We start from the raw sequence: 19,466 nt of genomic DNA on the forward strand, positions 1-19,466 counted from the left end.
TGTAACAAAACTTTGTATATAACACAGTATCTGCAATATGCAATGAAACGGAAAATTTTTTATATAACTCTAACACATCGATACATTTTTTTCTCGCACAAATGTTTCTATTCATAATCTGTATAAATTTGAGTCCCACTATATAAAGAATCGCTATAAATCGATAAAACCACTAAATAATTATATACTGCTTGAACATTCGAATACAACACATTAGAGAGGACTAATGCACTTTTGTTTTATATTCTGAAAATTTATAAATATTCCAATCACTTAAGCTTTTTTAAAGAGTCTGAAATATGACTCCAGTATATTAAAAAGAGATATTAAAGATATTGAAGTTGTCTCTTGTAATTATAAAAGGGTTGAAAAAAAACTTATTTGTGATAAATTAATATATTATTGTAGAATATTATTTATGATATATTATAATCAAAAATAATTATAAACTTGTACTTGAAGATTATTTAAATTCATTCAAATAGTGAGTATTTTGGATCAAAAAAAAACAGAAATTTTATCAATTTATTTTAATTATTATTTTTTTTTTTTTTAACCGCAGTACATTTACAAATTTAAAAAAACTATAAACTATGCTAATATTATTAATTTGTAAACCATTCGTCATTCCTCTATGGAACCCCACATGTGCACTGTCGGGTGGTCATGGTGACTGATCAGGTAGACGACGTATGAAACGCACCATCTTAGCATATAGCCCTGACTTCTTCGTCTGGTAGACCACAAGACCCACAATTTTTAATTATTTATTAGTAAACATTGGATTTTATTATAAATTATAAAATCTAAAAAAAATGGAAATTTACTGGATATTGGTGAAAAAGAATTTTGGAATTTGTTAAATAGTCGTGAGATACCAATTGAGAGATAGGTAATATACAGTATCATTCATATAGGTGAGTTGATGTCAACCAATCAAGTACTTAAATGGATTACAAGTCAGCATATTAATGAATTTAATGTTATAATAAATGATTTCTTAAAATAGTGTGGCATAGCAACCATAGATTATTTGAATTTTATAATTTTATCACGACTAATTCTATTTTGGTCCTCCCCTGCTGCAGCAGAATGTATAATACCCATGGAAAGCCTCCCTAGTATAGTACCCATGAATTTTGTATGAACCCGCAAACTATACATGGGTAATGCCGTAAAGGTGACGATACGGTTTATAAAGTTTTTTCATTTATTTCCAAAAAACTTTTCTGTACATTATCTTAAAATTCATTAATAATTCCCTTTTTTTTTTCTTTTTCTATTTCTTTTTTTGCTAAATAATATACACATAAATATGTACGCGTTGTATGCATACGTTCATACATTAAAAATTACCTTCTATGTATATGAAAATAAATGTCCAAAGAATAATTATGAAATAAGTTAAAGATATTATTGGTATATTAATCGTGGCTATACTATTAGAGTTTATCGTATTTGAATTATCTGAATTGGTTGAATTATTTATTATATCAGCAGTTCCAGTTGGTACATTAAAATTAACATCTATTTGACAAGTTACAGTTTTACTATTTGGATTTGTTACGCCCAAACATTGTACAGTATTATTTGAAAGTCTATTATCGGTCGTTTTAATACAAGAAGTTACGGGTTCATCTATACAAGAAAAATTAGCATAATACCATGCAACAATTCCATCTGGATTTAAATAGTCCATCATTTCCGTACTATTCGTTGTTATTACTATCACACCAGGAGGACCATTAATTTGTAATGGCCATCCTGGTGCAAAATTTCCAAAATTTGGTGTTGAATCTATATTATTAGGTAATACCGTTAAATTATATGCTAAAAAAGATAGTGATGGCAGATTAGTTCTATTTTTTTTTTATTATAATTTGAAATATAAATTAAATAATTACCTATAAAATCTGTATTTTTCGCACTACATATATACCAACTACTCTGTCCTTTTAACTGAGAAATTCCTACCATATGTTGAGCTTCGATTGAATTAGCCTAGAATTAAAAAAAATAAAAAAATAATTTAGATTTTTTTCATCTCTAAAATTTCCAAACCTAAAACAAATGCATTGAACTTACTATTACTAAGAATAATATGAAGATTATCGTGACTTTCATTGAATCAACATAATTAAATTGATTATTTCTTTTAAATATCATATCACCAAAATTTTCAAGCCAACCGAATCATATAAAAATAAATAATTTATTCAAAAGAAATAATAATTTGGAAACGGTCGATTTGAAAAAAAAAAATATTTTTTTTAAAATGGTTGTTTATTTATATAGTTACCTATTATTTATAGAAATTTTTCTTTTTGGGAAAAAGGAAATTCACTTTTTTTAGTGGTTAAACCATCTAAATAGGTTAGATAGTTTTAATTTGTTTCTATATATGTCGTGTAAAATTAGACTTTTAATATATATAAAACTTTATATGATCACGTGATTTTTTTAAAAAACAAAGTTTGAAATTAAAATCACTTATTATGGTTATTTAATATATAATATATTTAATCGGTATAACGTTTGACACTATATGTTAAATTCACTCAAAAAATGTGATTTAATTAATATTTGTATAACAAGGATAATGCAATGCATGTCTATTTTTAAAAAAAAATTGTTTATGTAAACATTTTTAATCATTGAAATTATTCTTTTTGACATGCTTTTTTTCGAAAATAAATGATCACTGATTTACGCCTCATCATATTAAAACGTTTCGGATTTTTCCATATATTCGCCATATGTACCTTAAATGATACAAATAAATCCGATCCAATTTGTTATATTGGGCTTTTTGAATTTTTGAAATAAATAAAGCGTAATTTTATTAAATTTCGCATATTTATTTTTTTCTGAACATCCTCATGGAATTTTTTATGGAATTTTTTGTAACGTGGTACAATTTAAAAATGCTAATCACGTGAAATGCTGGATCATATGAATATGTGAAATCACATGGATCGTGCATATCTTTGTTCTTGATCTAACAACTAATTTTCTTTTAGCTTGCACCTCTAGAGTCTAGAGATAATGAGTAAAAAATCTACAAAGGTAGGTTCTTATTTGCACAAGTACTCAATTTTATTATTTTTTTAATTAATATCTTTTTTTTATTGAAATTTTCGCAATTCAGTCTAAATCAAAATAAAACTCTTTTATTAAAAATGTTTTACGGTCATTATTGTGGTGCTTGGATCATTAAAGTTCTAGAACCCAAGATCCCTTTATGGGTTTTAATGGTCGCAGTTCAGGTTAAGACGAATTTTTTTATAATTTTTTTGTTTTCTTATTTATTTTATAATTTATACATTATTAATTTCTTTGTTATTATTTTATGAAAAACATGAATAGTTCATCGATTTCATATTCTGTTTATTTATTTTATTTGATATAGAAGAAGGTAAATTAAAATTAAACAATCGTAAACTATTAATAAAATTTCCCTTACTAATATCAATTTCTCTTTATTTTCAGTTCGTATTACTCGTGGATTTACAAAATCAAATGACTTGGAGCTAATTTATATTCCATACACTCATTCTTTAATTGCTGTGATTGGATGGAGTATATTATACGGAGTGTGGTATAAAATTTCTAGATATGATGGCGGTAATCGTGCTGCGTTCTTAGTAGGATTGGCTGTGCTCTCTCATTGGTTTGAAGATTTATTGGTTCATAAAGAAGGTAAATACAATTTATCTTTATCATAAAGTGAATTTTATTAACCTTCCATTTTTTTAGATTTGCCATTGACTTTTTATGATACTCAAACAAAGTATGGATTTGGATTATGGAATATTCCAATAGTACATTATCCACTTGAATTTTTATTATTCTTTGGTTCATATTATTATTATGTGAAAAATACTGAAGTGCACCCTTCTAAAATTCAAATTACACGTTATACGGATAAAGGTTTTAATAATAGTAACTATATACAATCATCACGAGATGATCAAGCAAGTAAATGGGTAAAAATATTATTGATATATTCTCTATGTACATATATCCCTAGTGAACTTATCTCCGCTCCTGAAAATTGTAAATTGTTGGTTATTATTATGCTTATTTTATATGTTATCATGGCTATTTTAGCTCATCGTTTAGACAAAGTTAGAGTTACTAGACATAATAATCGTATAAGTGATAAACTAAAATTATTAAATGAATAAACATCCTGATATTTCGATCAAGTATTTGATGCAAAAATGATATAGCACAAGATAACCATCAATTTATATTGTAAAATATAATTTAATTTAATTGATAGGTAATATAAATAAAAATATATATATTAAATAATAAATAAAATAATAATAATAAAAAATAATAATAAATAAACTAAATATTCTAGAATATAATATATAATATAATAATTTTAACTAACTTTTAATAATATCCCTCTCGATCTAAATTTTAAAGTTCATTATCACTTGATTCATTTGAGAAAGTTATAACTACGATCCAAATTTTACTCGTTATAGTTAAATATGGGATTTCATAGAGTACTGATATTTGGTTGGTATGCCAATTTATATTCTAGTTAAATATTCAATTTACTAATAAACATTTGCTTTCCTTCAATGTAAACATGATACAGCACAAACTATATTATCTATACAAATTAGATGCATCTATGTAATTGAAATACCATATTGTATTTATCATCCCAAGTAAGTTTATCTCCCATGGGATGGCTTTTCGTATAATTGATATGCCAAATTGTATTTATCGTCCCAAGTAAGTTTACTTCCCATGGGTGATGGCTTATCATATAATTGGAATGCCATATTATATTTATCATCCCAAGTAAGATTATTGACATTATGAAGTTTTAGCATAAAACAGCATACAGGAAAATGAATTGTATCTTCTTTTGCCAGATATCTATGAATTGCATTTTCAATTGAATTTATCAAATATCTATTGAATGAAATGTTTATTGAGAAAAATTTTTTTAAAAATGTTTGATAATTAGATTATATATTATTTAGTAAAATGATATTAGAAGAATATTATTTAAAGTAAAGTAAAATATAAAATATTAAGTCAAAAGAATCAAAAGAATATAGTTTTAAATGGTAAAAATATAAGATAAAAAAAAATAATGAAAAAAAAATCGCATTGGAAAAAAACTTTTTTGTCGCGCCTGTTACACAGCCTCACTCCCGTGCATCATATATCAATATAAATACGACATCAATACAATTCCACCTGAAAATATAAGATTACATGATTACATACAAAATATACACAAAGGTCTTTATTGAAAAATTGATTTTTTGACCTTTGTTTTTAACTCTTGATTTTTGCGTTTGCAGATATTTTACCGAAATCATGATATTTTGTTTTGTGGTAGGTACCGATCTTGGTAGCGTCTTTGAAGTTGACGGCCAGATAAAAATGACCATTGTGAGAAGAATAAGAATGATTTCGAAGACAAAAAATTTGAAGACAAAAAATTTGATGCCAACAAGTTGAATCTATGGTTGGTGGATATTCCTTACGATACAGAGAACGTTAAACTGAGAACACTTCAAAGCAGATCCCGTGATATGGATGAAGAAAATATTATTATACAAGAACTCGGAGGTAAAAAGTTGTCTCCAGTTGGCGACATCTTTACGTATGACTCCAAGAATATCTGTATCATCGTACAACCTCTGGCCATTACTGGTAAATGTCTCCTAATGGTTTGCCAATCGAACAAAATATTTTTTTTGTAAGCTTAAGTCCGTCATCATGTGTAATAATAGTCGCACTGTCGCAGTGAAATAACTAGCAGTATTACGAAAATATTATCTAATCTAATCGAATTCACGTGTCTCATCAGCACAGTAAAATTGCCGTGACTTTCCTATCATCTGATTTTCAACATCAACAAAATTTGGCGCAGTATCGTACTGGTGATAAAAAAATCGACATGCCTTTATTATAACACTCTAAGCAACAAATTCCCTAAATACAAGGTGGAATGGAATGTTATAAAAATGAATCGTAGTGGTAAGTATGAATCAGTAATATTATTTTTTTTTACTGTAGTTGCTTGTAGATTCGAATTACTTAATCTCAGATAATCTTTTATACTGTGCGGGTGATATAGAACGAAAATACTGTAGATATATGCGAAAAAATTTATTTCGGAAATCTAGTATAATAAGAGAATGTGGGTGAGAATCTCATAGTTAACAATAGTGATAGAAATAAATTAAGTGTAAAATTTCTTAAAAAAGAGAGAACAAAGAAATAACTTGATGCTGGGACTCGCATTAAATGGCCTAGGATCTGTGTACTCTCTTTCTCTTTGATAGCATCATCTTTTCTAGCATTTTCTAATTCACTATATATCTGAAAAATTAATAGACATTTTGCTATTCTTCTTTGGTTTAAGGCCTGAGAAATTCTTTTATCCACATTGGACTTTATCTTCAACCATGTATATATCAATAAAATAATATACTTATCTCTATTCTATTCTATAACAAATGCATTCTTGATATAAATGGCCAAGTTGTTGAGCGAACAATGCACACTCTTGACAACTTATCATGAATAACAAATCTTGAAAGAAGTATGGGATAACTGTAGTTCTTTAGAATGATAAGTAAGTACATTGTTTTCTATATATACAAATTACGTACAAGAGGTGCTTCCATAGGAATAATCATAGTTTTTGACCAGCAGCCCTACAGTAGCTTACATTATAGGGTCAAACCATCTTTTTTCTAAAATATTCAATAAAATCAAAATACAATTAGCTTAAGTAATCAGTATAGATATAATCTGCTAAGTACCTACAAGATATCAAAGTATTTCTATATATGTATCCACAGGATCCTGCTTACTTATAAGATAAGTCACTCTCAGGTCTAAGGTAAAAATCATATATAAAATTCTTTGCAAATCCTACTATAAAAGGAAATTTTATGTTATATTGTTATGATTTTTTTTCCTTTTTAGCTAATTAACCAATAGAATTTAAGAAAAAAGTAAGGTAAAAATCATTAGTAAAGGTTAATTTTTTACGGTAACCTTTATTATAAGTAAGTAAGATTCTGCACTCACAATATAACTCTTGACAATTAAGCATGAGCTACAGAATGAGCAACAGCTTAAAGTATAAGATAACTGTAATTCTTTTGAATACTTGTAATTATACTGTCTTCTGTAAGAGAATCTAGTTACAAATTGGCCTTTTAGTAAAGAGTAATTATAGTTTTGCCAAATTTATAATAGACCACATCTCACAGAATAAAATATCTATTTAAAAAGTTACTTAAATACTGAAATATCATAATATATTTTGTATTTGGATATTTTAACCAATCTATATGAAAATAATATATGTTCCAAAAATTACATCACACATTTGATAGGTATATAACACAAAAATATATAAAATTCTTTCTGGCGATCCCAATAATTTTATTAAATAACAAGTATGTTACTAGCAATCTAAATCTGCAATTTTGTTTTAATTATATCCCTTTATGCCTAACTCATCTGATTTAATTACAATCTTAATTTTCAAATAAGCAAAAACTTGACTTTTTTATTAATAACAAACCCACACTATTAGTGATTTTCCAAAAGTTTAAATACACTTCAAAGATAACAGGTCTCTTGAATTGGTATTCTGTACTTAATGTAAGTTTTACAATTTGTAAGGATAATTTAAAGCTTGTTGAACTTAAATAAAATTATGAAATATTCATTATAAGAAGTCTATCAACAATTATTTTTGACAATTACAGTTTACTTATATAAAAGGAAAAGGTATGTCAAATATGTTTATTATGTGGCTAGTTATATGAGGATGATAATTTGATACTAATGTCAGCAGAATCAAAAATAAATCAAGAATTATAGTTCATATTCAGTATCATTTAATCTGTCCTTTAACTTTAATCATAAAGAAGGTCCTGAACATTTCAATGCTAAATCATTAAAGAAAAGTATCGTCGTTTTTCAGATGCAATTAAAATTAAACATATCGATGTACTGATTAACAACAATCTGTTTAAAATGATATTGAATTGGGTATTTATAGGAGAATATTGTTGACAATATCAATTTCAGAAATATTTTTAGAAATGGATGTGAGTATCTCATTGCATTTACAAGATATAATTAAACTATATTTACACATGATTGTACTTTTCAGTGGACCTTTGAAGGATATAATCTCTCCCTAAAATTCAGAAATTTTCAAAGATTAATAATTACACAAGTCAAAAAAGATTCAATTTTATGCTTTCAAAATGACTTACAGAAAATCTTGTAAGTAATACATTGTTGTCATCCATGGTAAAATAGATGTTTATTAAATATTATGTTAATTGAACAGATTAAACCGCTATATATCACTTGCACTCAAGTGATTTGGGACCAAATCTGCCAAAGAAAATTACTTCTGAAGCTACCATCTGTGGCATATGAGGTGGTTCATGATTATTCTTCAGTAATATTTACTCTATATTCAGATTGGGTATTAAATAGTATGAGTGACCAAGAATTTTTCTTTAGATGCTAAACTCTTTCATGCCACTTGATAATGTTCAGGATACATGGGGCATTAATTTCTCCAAAGCTGTTGAATTAAACAATCATGAAGTTTTCCAGATTCAAATAATTCTATGAAACTTGTAAATGTTATACTCATTGTAATGCAATCATAATTGATGCGACTTTGAATGGAATATCTTCCTTTTATAGCTTATTATTAAGTTCGAAAGATGTGACAATTAACAACAAAGATACCTTCGTTCATGAAATTCTGCACGATTTACTCAATGAAGTTTTTCGGGATCCAAAATTTGAGCTAGTTTGGTAAGAGTTTTGTGTTTGTGATTTCTATGTGACTAATTGAATAATGCAATTAAATGATGTTGAATTTAAAAGGGCGAATAGCGAGTCTCTTGCATCAAAGAGCCAGCGTAACAGCAACAAAGAAAATGAAAATTTAAAAGGTAAAAAACCAGATTTTAAACTTGTAATGAATGTAGTTGATGAAATTCTTTTCGGAGAAGTAAACCCACCAAAAAGTAAAAATTCAACATTGTTGCTTAACAAAGATCTTGTGAAACTCGCAAATTTCCAAGCTGGCTCATTGGAAAAAGTATGGCAACAGAACCGGGCTGGCTTCTTTTGGAATATGGATTTGTGGTAAGTGCTTAGATTTGTTTCAACTTTATATTGTTTTACTGATTAATACTTAATCACATTCATAGGCGAGCGCATTTACATCTACGATATGGATTTAAATTACGATGGGATCTATAAATGACCCTAATCTCAAATCTAATTGTTCCAACTTCCAACCAGCCAAACCCAGTTCGTAAGCCTGATACCAGTCAAAGAGGCTTTTTCAATATCAAAGTAAGTTTTTAAAATATAATAGCTTATCAGTTATTACTTCAATGTATCAAACAACTCTAACATTCTCTTTTACGATTTGAAGGATCGTATTTCTAATGTCTTAGAAATTACCCATAACAACCTACTTGATTCCATATCACGTTCAATGTAGCCTGAATCCGTTAAAATTCCAATAATTGGTTTACAGCCTAAAAAGGTGTAAAAATTATTTTCCTTATTACGAATTGTTTCAGTAGATGTTAAGAAGTTATGTGAAGCATTTTTTCTTGCAACAAAGAAGTCTTTGAAATATTGCATTTACAACTTTTAGTCAGGATAATTTTAATAATAGATCAAATTAATATTCAAATCGTGTTATTTAGCATTGAGATTTTTTTCAATAATTTATAAAATTTCGCGGTTTTTTTCTTATTAAATGTATGTGAATACCGTATGTGAATATACGTGGCTTACGTTGAAAAAATTTTTCGAAATAAATTCATGATGTTCGGACATATATGCAAAAAGACGGGATCGAACTCTTCCAATCTTAACGGCATAATCTAAATACGAAGACCACAAATTCCGATCTCGCATGTTTTTTTCGGATCATCTGTATATTGACGCACAATTCTTCTCGAGACCCACTTCCTCAGAACAAAACTAAATGCAAGATATTTTCACGAATTATCTTTGGTTCTTTCTAGGCTTAATAATTTTAATTAGGTGTGATTGATGCAAACACCCTTTAAATTGATAAAGAAGTGAATATAAACGTCTATTTTCGGATTAATTATAAACCGGGGCAAATTATCATGTGAATTAAGAGAAAATTTTGACCAAATTTATTTAATTTGTTCGTCAGTTTAAATCTCTCATATTTTGCGAATCTCATGATATATAATAAAATCAAAGATTTAGGCATTCCGATAATCCAGGAATATTATTAATTTGCTCGATCATGTATCCTTTTGAAGATTCTCTAGAGAGTAAAGGTCCAACGCTCATTTCCTCCCATGAATTCCAAAGTTTCTCTATTTGTGAACTGAATGTATTACCCAGACCAATACAAAATATTGCATCATATCCTCCAGCTAGATATATTGTATTTAAAAAAAGTATAAATGATTCGTAAAGTATTTGTAAATTTTTTTAATGCAGAATTATATTTACCTCCAGGAACACCCGCCATGATTATACCAGGTATTTCATTACAAGCATCAAGTAATTTTGTTTGTTTAGGGGGTTCAATTGGTACTCGAGATAATTCGGACATTTCACGTAATAATTCTCGAATTTTCTAAAAAAAAGAAGGGATCAGTTAATAATGTTATTTATATTATAAAAATAATAATTATAACAATTATAGTTACTTGAAAAGTATTAAAAGTAGAAGAAAAAAGAGTAACATTATTATTGTTTGGATTTTGTTCCGCAAGTAAAGCCCACTGATTTAATATTAAATTATTAAATTAAATAGAAATAATATTCAGATAAGTTATTCTCATCATTAATTTCGTATACATGCCTCAGAAGCTTTCACACTTTCACAAATCTTAATAGCATTAAGATATAATTCTTCATCTTGTTCATGATTCTTAGTTAATTCTCTTAAATTATTTGATACAGTTGTATTATGAGATGTAAGTGTATCCCATAATGTATTTGCTTTTAAAATATCAATATCAATAAAAATAAAATTATATAATATACTAAAGAAAAAGTATTTTAATTATATATTTAAATTATTAAACCTTGGTCAGAATTCTCTTTACGCCACTTCAATACTTTTCCAACCATACTTGGAGTATGTGAACCTGCATCTATATCCGCTAATATTAACTTAAATCCATGCGGAAGCGAAAAACTTGTTACCTGATTATCCCATCTAATTAAAAAAAAAAAGAAATAAATAGGATACTTATGAAAGATCGAAAGTATATATAGGCTTCAGCCTTAACCTGGTTAATGAGCAAGCGCTAATGAGCTTATTTTTCTCACAAATCATAAATTTTATTGTGAAGTTTTTGATGCCTATAACTTCATGATCTGATCAATTCCCAAATTTATACAGCAATAACGATAATAATACTTACTTACTTGAAGCTGGATCAACAATATTATTAAGAATTGATATATCAACGTTTTGATCCTATAACCATTATTAAAGCATAATTAAAAACTTATAATTTATACTTAATGATTAATTAAATAAAATACCATAACATTTTCCAAAATGTTTGGAGAGAATCTTTTATAAATATGACTTCCCCAAACAGCAGCTGAAACATCAAATCCACTACCAACTTTTCCTTGTGCTAAACAATGACAAAATTGTGCTATATTATGAATTAATTTTCGATCATTATTTGTTATTTCGTTTATTTTATTTGAAACTATTTCAAAATGAACAAAGAGTGCTGATACAAGTGATGTAATTAATGCTGCTGATGATCCCAATCCAGTTTTATTAACTTTTTTTAATGTACAATGTACTTTACAAAATGGTTCTAAAGATTTTAGTGACGATAATGTAAGTGGTAAATTTAATTTTCTTAACTATTAATAAAAAAAAAATAATTAACCTCATATATATAAAAATGAAAATTTATAAATTTCAAAAATGATGATTTTAATTTTACCTGTTCGCGTTGCGAATAAAAATCGTTATCACCAACTATATATATTTCTAATCCTTTAGTAACTATTTCTTTAAATTGTTGTTCGTTTTTTCTTCGTGAAATAATCAATAAAGAATATTTAATAGCAATTTCAACAAATGAATTATGTCTTTCCGGATTACTTTTATTTATTTATTTATTTTCAAAAAAAAAAAGGGAATTGTCCGATTAATAAAATTATAAAAAGAGAAATGATAAATTTATTTACTTACGTGGATTCAAGTTCACAAGAAAAAAAACCCTCATCATTGTAAAAACTCTTCAAACTTGGTCGATATTCCCATTCTCCATCAATAAATTGTGGTGAATGAACAGAAATTTTTCCATTGTTCCCTGAAAAAATAACGGTATAAAATCTCGCACTTGTTCCAACAACTATTCCATTATACTTTCTATCTAATATGAGATAACCTCCTGTTAAAAGCACTTTACCGGGTGCTGAAACTATAGTTAAATTTGACATTTTATTTTCTTGATTATTAAAATAATAGCTAAATAAATAAATGATTATCAAAAAAAAAAATATTGATCGATCGACAAATTTTTTTTTTGCGATAGTTTTTGCCAATACATGCTCGAAAGTTGGAGTAATTAGTAAAGTTCAATAAATAAAAAAAAAATGGACAACAAGGAACATAAAGCTCATAGACCACGCCAATCTGGTTCAAAAAAGGATAAAAAATCCAAAAAACAAAAGAAAAATGAAGAGAAAAACAACCCAAAGGTTCGTGTTTTATAAATAAACTTTTTAGTTAACCAATTATTAAATTTTTTTTTTTCTTAAAGGCTTTCGCTCCATTGTCTGGAAGAAAAGCAGAAAAACTTGCTAGACGTAAACAGGAACTGCTTCAAAAGAAACTTCATGTACCTCTTGTTGATAGAACTCCATTAGAACCCCCTCCTATAATTGTTGCTGTAGTAGGACCTCCACAGGTACTTGTTTAAATATATTTTGTTAAGACGAATTTAATCGATTAATCGCCTCTTGTTATATTTAGACTGGCAAAACTACTTTGATAAAGTCTCTTGTAAAAAGATTCACCAAGCACAGCCTTACAGAAGTAAAAGGACCTATTACAGTCGTGAGCGGTATTATAACATTATTCATTTACTGTTTATTTAATCAGATTTTTAATTAAACATTTGATTAATTGATTATTTATTTATTTTTATAAGGTAAAAAAAGGAGATTGACATTTATAGAATGTACAAATGATATGAATTGCATGATTGATGTAGCCAAAATCGCAGACTTGGTGTTGTTAATAATTGATGCAAGTTTTGGTTTTGAGATGGTAAATAGAAAATAATTACGATTTAACTTTATTCCGAAGTTTTAACACTATTCACATATTATTCATAATTTTAGGAAACGTTTGAATTTCTAAATATTTTACAAGTTCATGGATTTCCAAAAATATTAGGAGTTCTAACACATTTGGATAAATTTAAAAGAGTTAAGACACTCAAAACAACCAAAAAACGCTTAAAACATCGCTTTTGGACTGAAATTTATCAAGGAGCAAAACTTTTTTATTTATCGGGAATAATTAATGGTCGATATCCAGATAGAGAAATTCACAATCTTTCTAGATTTATTTCTATAATGAAATTTAGACCGTTGATTTGGAGAAATACACATCCTTATTTGGTTGCCGATCGTTTAGAAGACCTGACTGATCCAGAAGAAGTCAGACAGAATCCTTTATGTGATAGGACTATTACTTTATACGGATATTTACGTGGAACAAATATGAAAACCAACATGAAAGTTCATATTCCAGGTGCTGGAGATCAAACCCTGTCCGATATTTCAATATTGCCGGACCCATGTCCGTTACCTAATAAAGTACGAAGGAGTCTTAGTGAAAAACACAAAGTTATCTATGCACCTATGTCTAATGTTGGTGGAATTATGTACGATAAAGATGCCGTTTATATCGACGTTCCAGGAAGTTTCATAAAGAAATCCGATCAAATTAATGGTGAAGAAGGTAATTCGCTTATATGCAAAAGGATAATACGTTTAATATAATAACTTAACGTGATTAATATGATTAATTTTTAATTGGTATGTTAGGTGATATAGAATATGAACAAGGTCCCGGAGAGAAAATGGTTATAAATTTACAAGATGCTCCAGATACACTTGCGACTAAATTAGAAGAGAGTGAACTTGCAATTTTTGCGAATTCTGTTCCTATGAAAGCTTCGGATTTAGTTGAGGAAAGGAATAATGGTATTGTAATTTATTTTCCAGATTACTTCTCGATTGCCTCTTTTATCGGAAGCAATAATTATTGAATTTTACAAAACGTCTAGCAACCGAGTCAAAAGAAATAAACGAGAATGGTAGATCGGCTAATTATGGTAAAGGTGATGGTAATGCCAAACGAAATGTTGAAGAAGATAATGATGATAATGAAGGTGAAATATTTGATTCAGATACTGAATCTAGAGATGATGAAGTAGTTGACGATAATGATTACGATGATTACGATGATGATGACGACGATGACGACGATGATGAAGATGACGACGATGAAAATGATGATGATGATGAAAATGACGATGATGATGATGACGACGATGAAGAAGATGATGATGACGATGATGATGACGATGATGATGACGATGATGATGACGATGATGAGGATGATGAGGAGGAACGAGTTAAAAAAAAAAGTTCCGGTAGAAGAGCTGTTCTCAATAAGTTTGAAGTGAAAGATCTAGAAAATGAAGCCAATGATAATGAGGGGGTTGTATATGCTGAGAGTGACAGTGATATGGATGACATTCTAAGTCAAAATGAGGAGGATAACTCTGATCTTGATGGTGCATTAAGATGGAAATCAAATTTAGCTGAGAAAGCAAAGGAAACGTTCCTTGCTAATCGTAAAATTAGTGTTATGGAATTGATTTATGGTAATGAAAAAACACCAGAAGAGATTGCATCAGGAAATCTTTCAGATTTATTAAAAGTTGGTGCGATTTTTGAAAATAAAAAAGACAATGTAGAAGAGAATGATGATGAATTTTTTAAGATTGTAGAGAAAGATACTGTATCTTTGAATGTTATCGATTCTATTAAAGCATGCTTAGACACAAGTAATCTTGATAAATGGAATGAAAATGATGTCAGTATTTAAGGATCAGTTACGTTTTGTGTTATATATTAAATTGTATATTGTAGTGTTACTAATCATCAAATCTTATATTTTCTCTAGACATTAGAGTCTATTAGAAATAGATTTATTACAGGTAATCTTGAGGTTGACAATTCTGCAGGAGAAAATGATGATTCAGATAGTGAAGACTTTGAAGATCTTGAAACAGATGAAGTTGAAAAATCTAAAGAGGAACTTGAACAAAAAGCTCTTGCGCAAAAAAGAGCTTTGTTGAAGAAAAAGTTTGATTCGGAATATGATGAAAAGGATGATACTCCTAAGGTAGATTTTTATGATGAAATTAAGGGGGAAATTTCTAAGCAATTGCAACTTAATCGCGAGGAATTCGAAGACGATGATCCTCATACAAGAGCTATGATTGAAGGATTTCGACCTGGTACTTATGTCCGAATTTTACTTAAGGAAATACAATGTGAATTTGTCAAGTATTTTGATCCGACATATCCAGTAATAGTTGGTGGTCTATTAACAACCGAAGCAAATTTAGGCTTTATACAGGTGAATCAATAATATTATTATAAACGAAGTTACTGAATGATAAACTAAACAAAATTCTATTCGATTCTAGGTTCGTATAAAGCGACATCGGTGGCATAAAAAGATTTTAAAGACAAAAGATCCTCTTATATTCTCGCTTGGTTGGAGACGTTTTCAATCAATACCTATTTATTCCTTGAATGATGAGACAAGAAACAGAATGCTTAAATATACTCCAGAACATATGCATTGTTTAGCAACTATTTATGGTATATCTTTATAGTAATTTAGATACTCTTATGCATTCAATATGGTCAGATATAGCCTAATCTTGAATTATCGTATTTATTATAGGACCCATTTATCCACCTAATACCGGTTTCTGTGCAGTGCAATCTGTTTCTAATGATAATACTGTAAGTTCAAATTAACAAAAATTTTTAATTATTTTTTTTTTTATTCACATATTTACCTACGATTAATATTTAAAGACTGCGTTTAGAATAAGTGCTACCGGAATAGTACTTGATATAAATCATTCTGTTGAGATTGTTAAAAAATTAAAGTTGACTGGTGTTCCTTACAAGATTTTTAAGAATACGGCCTTCGTCAAAGATATGTTTACTTCTTCATTGGAAGTGGCAAAATTTGAAGGGGCTGCAATTCGAACAGTTTCGGGAATTCGGGGTCAAGTGAAAAAGCACATATCGGTAAATAATTAAAAATCTATATTTATATATATTTGTCATTTGATTAATACTCTAGTTTATATAGAAACACGAAGGTCACTTTCGTGCTACATTTGAAGATAAAGTATTAATGAGCGGTATGTAAAGTTTATTATATTTAATGTAATCTACCTAAAATCAAAATTTTAGGGTTAAATTAAAATGCATTTTATTTTTGTCTCATTAGATATCGTATTTTTACGAGCTTGGTACCCAATCAAACCAAAAAAGTTTTATAATCCAGTAACATCATTGTTGTTGTCATCAAAGAAAGAATGGCAAGGAATGAGATTAACAGGTCAAATTCGTAGAGAATTAAATATTGAAACACCAAAAAATCCGGATTCTCAATACAAGGTAAAACAATTATGAAGTTGATTTTTTTTCTAATTAGTAAAAAAAGATTCTAAAAAATATATATTATACATTAGAAAGTCGAACGACAAAATCGTCGTTTTAATCCATTACATATTCCATTATCTTTACAAGCAAATTTACCATTCGCAAGTAAGCCTAAATTACTTAAAAAAAGAACAAACCAATCATATCTACAAAAACGGGCTGTTGTATTAGAACCTAAAGAAAAGAAAATGTATACGCTTATGCAACAAATTCATACTTTAAAGAAAGAAAAGGATAGGAAACGTAAAGAAAAACAAACTAAAAAACATAATGAATACGCTAAAAAAATAGCTAAACAAGAAGTCTTGCTAGTTGAAAAGGATAAAAAGGAAAGAAAAGAATATTTTAGAAAACAAGGTTTATCGCAAAAAAGAAAAATTACTTCTTCCGCGGGTACTTCTAAAAGAACTAAAACCAATTAAAAATAATATTTATATAGTATATATAATTTAATAATTATTAATTAATAAAATTTTTTTTTTTAAAATGTATATTTATTATTTATCAGAGAGTAATTTGATTCGTGAATAATGATGATTTACAATTATTTTTATTTATTGATTTTAAATCTATACGAATATATTTTCTTTTTGTTTATGTTTATTATATTGAATTTACATATATCGCATTTATAAGAGATCTATCTATCAAAGAGAATTATACTATCTCTAATTTTTTAATCTAAACCCATCCATATTTTCGATCCTCCACGATATGCATGATATGTAAATTAAATCGAAAAAAATTTATTATTATAGACCATATCAACAAGATGACTCTAAATTTCGATTATTTCATTTCTCGGATTTGATGCATATTAACCTCTTTCACAATAATATTCAGGATGATTTCCGCCAAGTCGTTGATTAAGTAAGCTAGCATCATTCTTCCACCTATCTCCTAATATTTCAATGCTATTCACCAAATCTAATTTCTTTGAATTTGGATCTGGTTGATACTGTATATTTGTATTTTGATTATCATTATGATATGATATCTCATGAAATGTTCTTTTCTTGTCACCCTCACGCATGATAATTTCTTCTCGACGATGGAGATAATCTATTGAATGCATTGGTTCTCCTAATGAAACTACATCTACGGGTGGAGAATGAAACCACAACATGTTTCCTCCGTCATCACAAGCAAAATATTCTGTAGTTTCAGAAGGAACTTCCAATATTGGCTCTGACCTATGATTGATCGTTGGTTTAGTAGGGTTTATCATAGTAGGGCTTTGCACAGTAGGGTTTCGCATAATAGGGGTTTGGATAACAGAGGTTCTCATAACAGAATTATGTATAACTGAATTTTGCATAACAGAGTTATGCATAGCAGCGTTGGTCATAGCAGCGTTGGTCATCATGATAGGATTTTGCATAACTGGTGTTGTCTGCTGTACTATGGATGGTGCTTGAAAATATTGTTGAGGCAAAAATTGATGCTGTGGGGGAACCGGAGGCATAGAAATGGCCATTTCATGAGACGGAGCAGTAAATTCATATTGATGAGACATTCCGGTGGTTTGTATATTTTCGGTTAAAGGAGTTGAAGTAACCGGATATCCTGACGTCATTGGATATGGTGAATGTGCTATGCTGGGTGATGCATAATTATAATGATCAGAATCATATGCTGGTTGATACGATTGTGGATGTTGATAGGTCACTGGCGTTTGTCTTCTATTGGAGCCTCGAGATCTAGGAGGTCGTCCAAGTCTAGTACTTCTAACGGGTGTAATTGCTCGTGATGGAGAGAGGGGATCATCGGGATAAGAATCTACATCATGCTCATATTTAGTTATTTTGTGTGCTTGTAATTCTTTTCTATCTTCTTCGGATTTAGTTTTCCCCATAGTTTTCTTAAAACTCGCCACTAATACACTTTCAACTTTTTTTGGAATAATAGCTTCTTTAAATCTAACTAGTTCCATTTTCTTATACGGAACTCCATCTGGCATTGTGCTGGCCCAATTTTTAATTTTACTAAAATTCTTTTGATGTTCGTTATAACGAGATTCGCATAGATACACCGACATACCCTCACTACCCTTTGGCCTTCCACTTATGTAATCCTTATATTGCAAAACGTAACATTTTTCAATAACATCATTAAAAGAGTGATCATGAAATGTGTTTGTTTTGAATACTTCATTTTCATAAAATTTGTGAGTAGCCTGGTGTTTAGTTTGTTCAGGATGATAATACCAACATACATAAATACCTTTTACTCCTTTATTATTCTCCCAAATTCTGTGAATATGAGCAACGTTAGGCTTACTTGGATTAGCTTCGTTGAATATATGTACATAATCACCAACTTGATAAATTTCTCCATTGTGCTCAACTTCGTCAATATTTGTTGAAACTTCATTATCATCCTTATCTATATCTCCTTTCAGCAGTTTACGCGCTAATTTTTGTAAAATGATTGCATCATTGTGTATCTGAGAACCTTCCACGTTATATTTCTTTGCATTTTCACACATTAGTTCTAGATCCGCTTCAAATGCTTCTTCATTCAAATATTCACCATCGTCTATTTTCTGCTTAATCACATCCAAAGAAATCGGATTTTTGATTTCTTCATAATAATCCGGGTACATCTTTTTATCTGGC

The 19,466-nt window shown here is 28.5% G+C and overlaps 6 protein-coding genes across 6 annotated transcripts; 3 read left to right on the forward strand and 3 right to left on the reverse strand.

Moving 5' to 3' along the window:
* Positions 1-1,345: 1,345 nt before the first annotated feature.
* OCT59_024840 (uncharacterized protein) lies at positions 1,346-2,166 on the reverse strand (the record flags this gene model as incomplete). Its single annotated transcript, XM_025315386.2, has 3 exons — positions 1,346-1,830; positions 1,905-2,001; positions 2,086-2,166. 3 exons carry the CDS (start codon positions 2,164-2,166, stop codon positions 1,346-1,348), a joined length of 663 nt encoding a protein of 220 aa, XP_025183042.1.
* An 823-nt stretch (positions 2,167-2,989) lies between these two features.
* On the forward strand, positions 2,990-4,221 carry OCT59_024841 (uncharacterized protein). The gene is made up of 5 exons (XM_025325081.2): positions 2,990-3,066; positions 3,149-3,266; positions 3,367-3,415; positions 3,490-3,699; positions 3,757-4,221. The coding sequence occupies exons 2-5, from the start codon at positions 3,180-3,182 to the stop codon at positions 4,185-4,187; spliced, it is 777 nt and encodes a 258-aa protein (XP_025183041.1). The 5' UTR covers positions 2,990-3,066; positions 3,149-3,179; the 3' UTR covers positions 4,188-4,221.
* Positions 4,222-8,887: 4,666 nt separating this feature from the next.
* OCT59_024842 (uncharacterized protein) lies at positions 8,888-9,806 on the forward strand (the record flags this gene model as incomplete). Its single annotated transcript, XM_025325080.2, has 3 exons — positions 8,888-9,180; positions 9,246-9,393; positions 9,476-9,806. 2 exons carry the CDS (start codon positions 8,888-8,890, stop codon positions 9,295-9,297), a joined length of 345 nt encoding a protein of 114 aa, XP_025183040.1. The 3' UTR covers positions 9,298-9,393; positions 9,476-9,806.
* Positions 9,807-10,191: 385 nt separating this feature from the next.
* OCT59_024843 (uncharacterized protein) lies at positions 10,192-12,516 on the reverse strand (the record flags this gene model as incomplete). Its single annotated transcript, XM_025315385.2, has 9 exons — positions 10,192-10,466; positions 10,546-10,672; positions 10,746-10,820; positions 10,901-11,040; positions 11,127-11,260; positions 11,469-11,524; positions 11,593-11,931; positions 12,015-12,174; positions 12,266-12,516. 9 exons carry the CDS (start codon positions 12,514-12,516, stop codon positions 10,282-10,284), a joined length of 1,467 nt encoding a protein of 488 aa, XP_025183039.1. The 3' UTR covers positions 10,192-10,281.
* A 64-nt stretch (positions 12,517-12,580) lies between these two features.
* On the forward strand, positions 12,581-17,467 carry OCT59_024844 (uncharacterized protein). The gene is made up of 14 exons (XM_066134370.1): positions 12,581-12,777; positions 12,840-12,986; positions 13,052-13,142; positions 13,230-13,348; positions 13,423-14,047; positions 14,134-14,292; positions 14,376-15,190; positions 15,281-15,739; positions 15,810-15,987; positions 16,073-16,134; positions 16,210-16,428; positions 16,493-16,544; positions 16,634-16,803; positions 16,878-17,467. Exons 1-14 carry the CDS (start codon positions 12,673-12,675, stop codon positions 17,268-17,270), a joined length of 3,594 nt encoding a protein of 1,197 aa, XP_065991705.1. The 5' UTR covers positions 12,581-12,672; the 3' UTR covers positions 17,271-17,467.
* A 198-nt stretch (positions 17,468-17,665) lies between these two features.
* OCT59_024845 (uncharacterized protein) lies at positions 17,666-19,453 on the reverse strand (the record flags this gene model as incomplete). The annotated part of the gene is made up of 1 exon (XM_025315384.2): positions 17,666-19,453. The coding sequence occupies one exon, from the start codon at positions 19,451-19,453 to the stop codon at positions 17,666-17,668; it is 1,788 nt and encodes a 595-aa protein (XP_025183037.2).
* Positions 19,454-19,466: the final 13 nt, after the last annotated feature.

The sequence above is a fragment of the Rhizophagus irregularis genome, chromosome 5 (genome assembly GCF_026210795.1).
Source record: "Rhizophagus irregularis chromosome 5, complete sequence".
NCBI classification, from domain to species: domain Eukaryota; kingdom Fungi; phylum Glomeromycota; class Glomeromycetes; order Glomerales; family Glomeraceae; genus Rhizophagus; species Rhizophagus irregularis.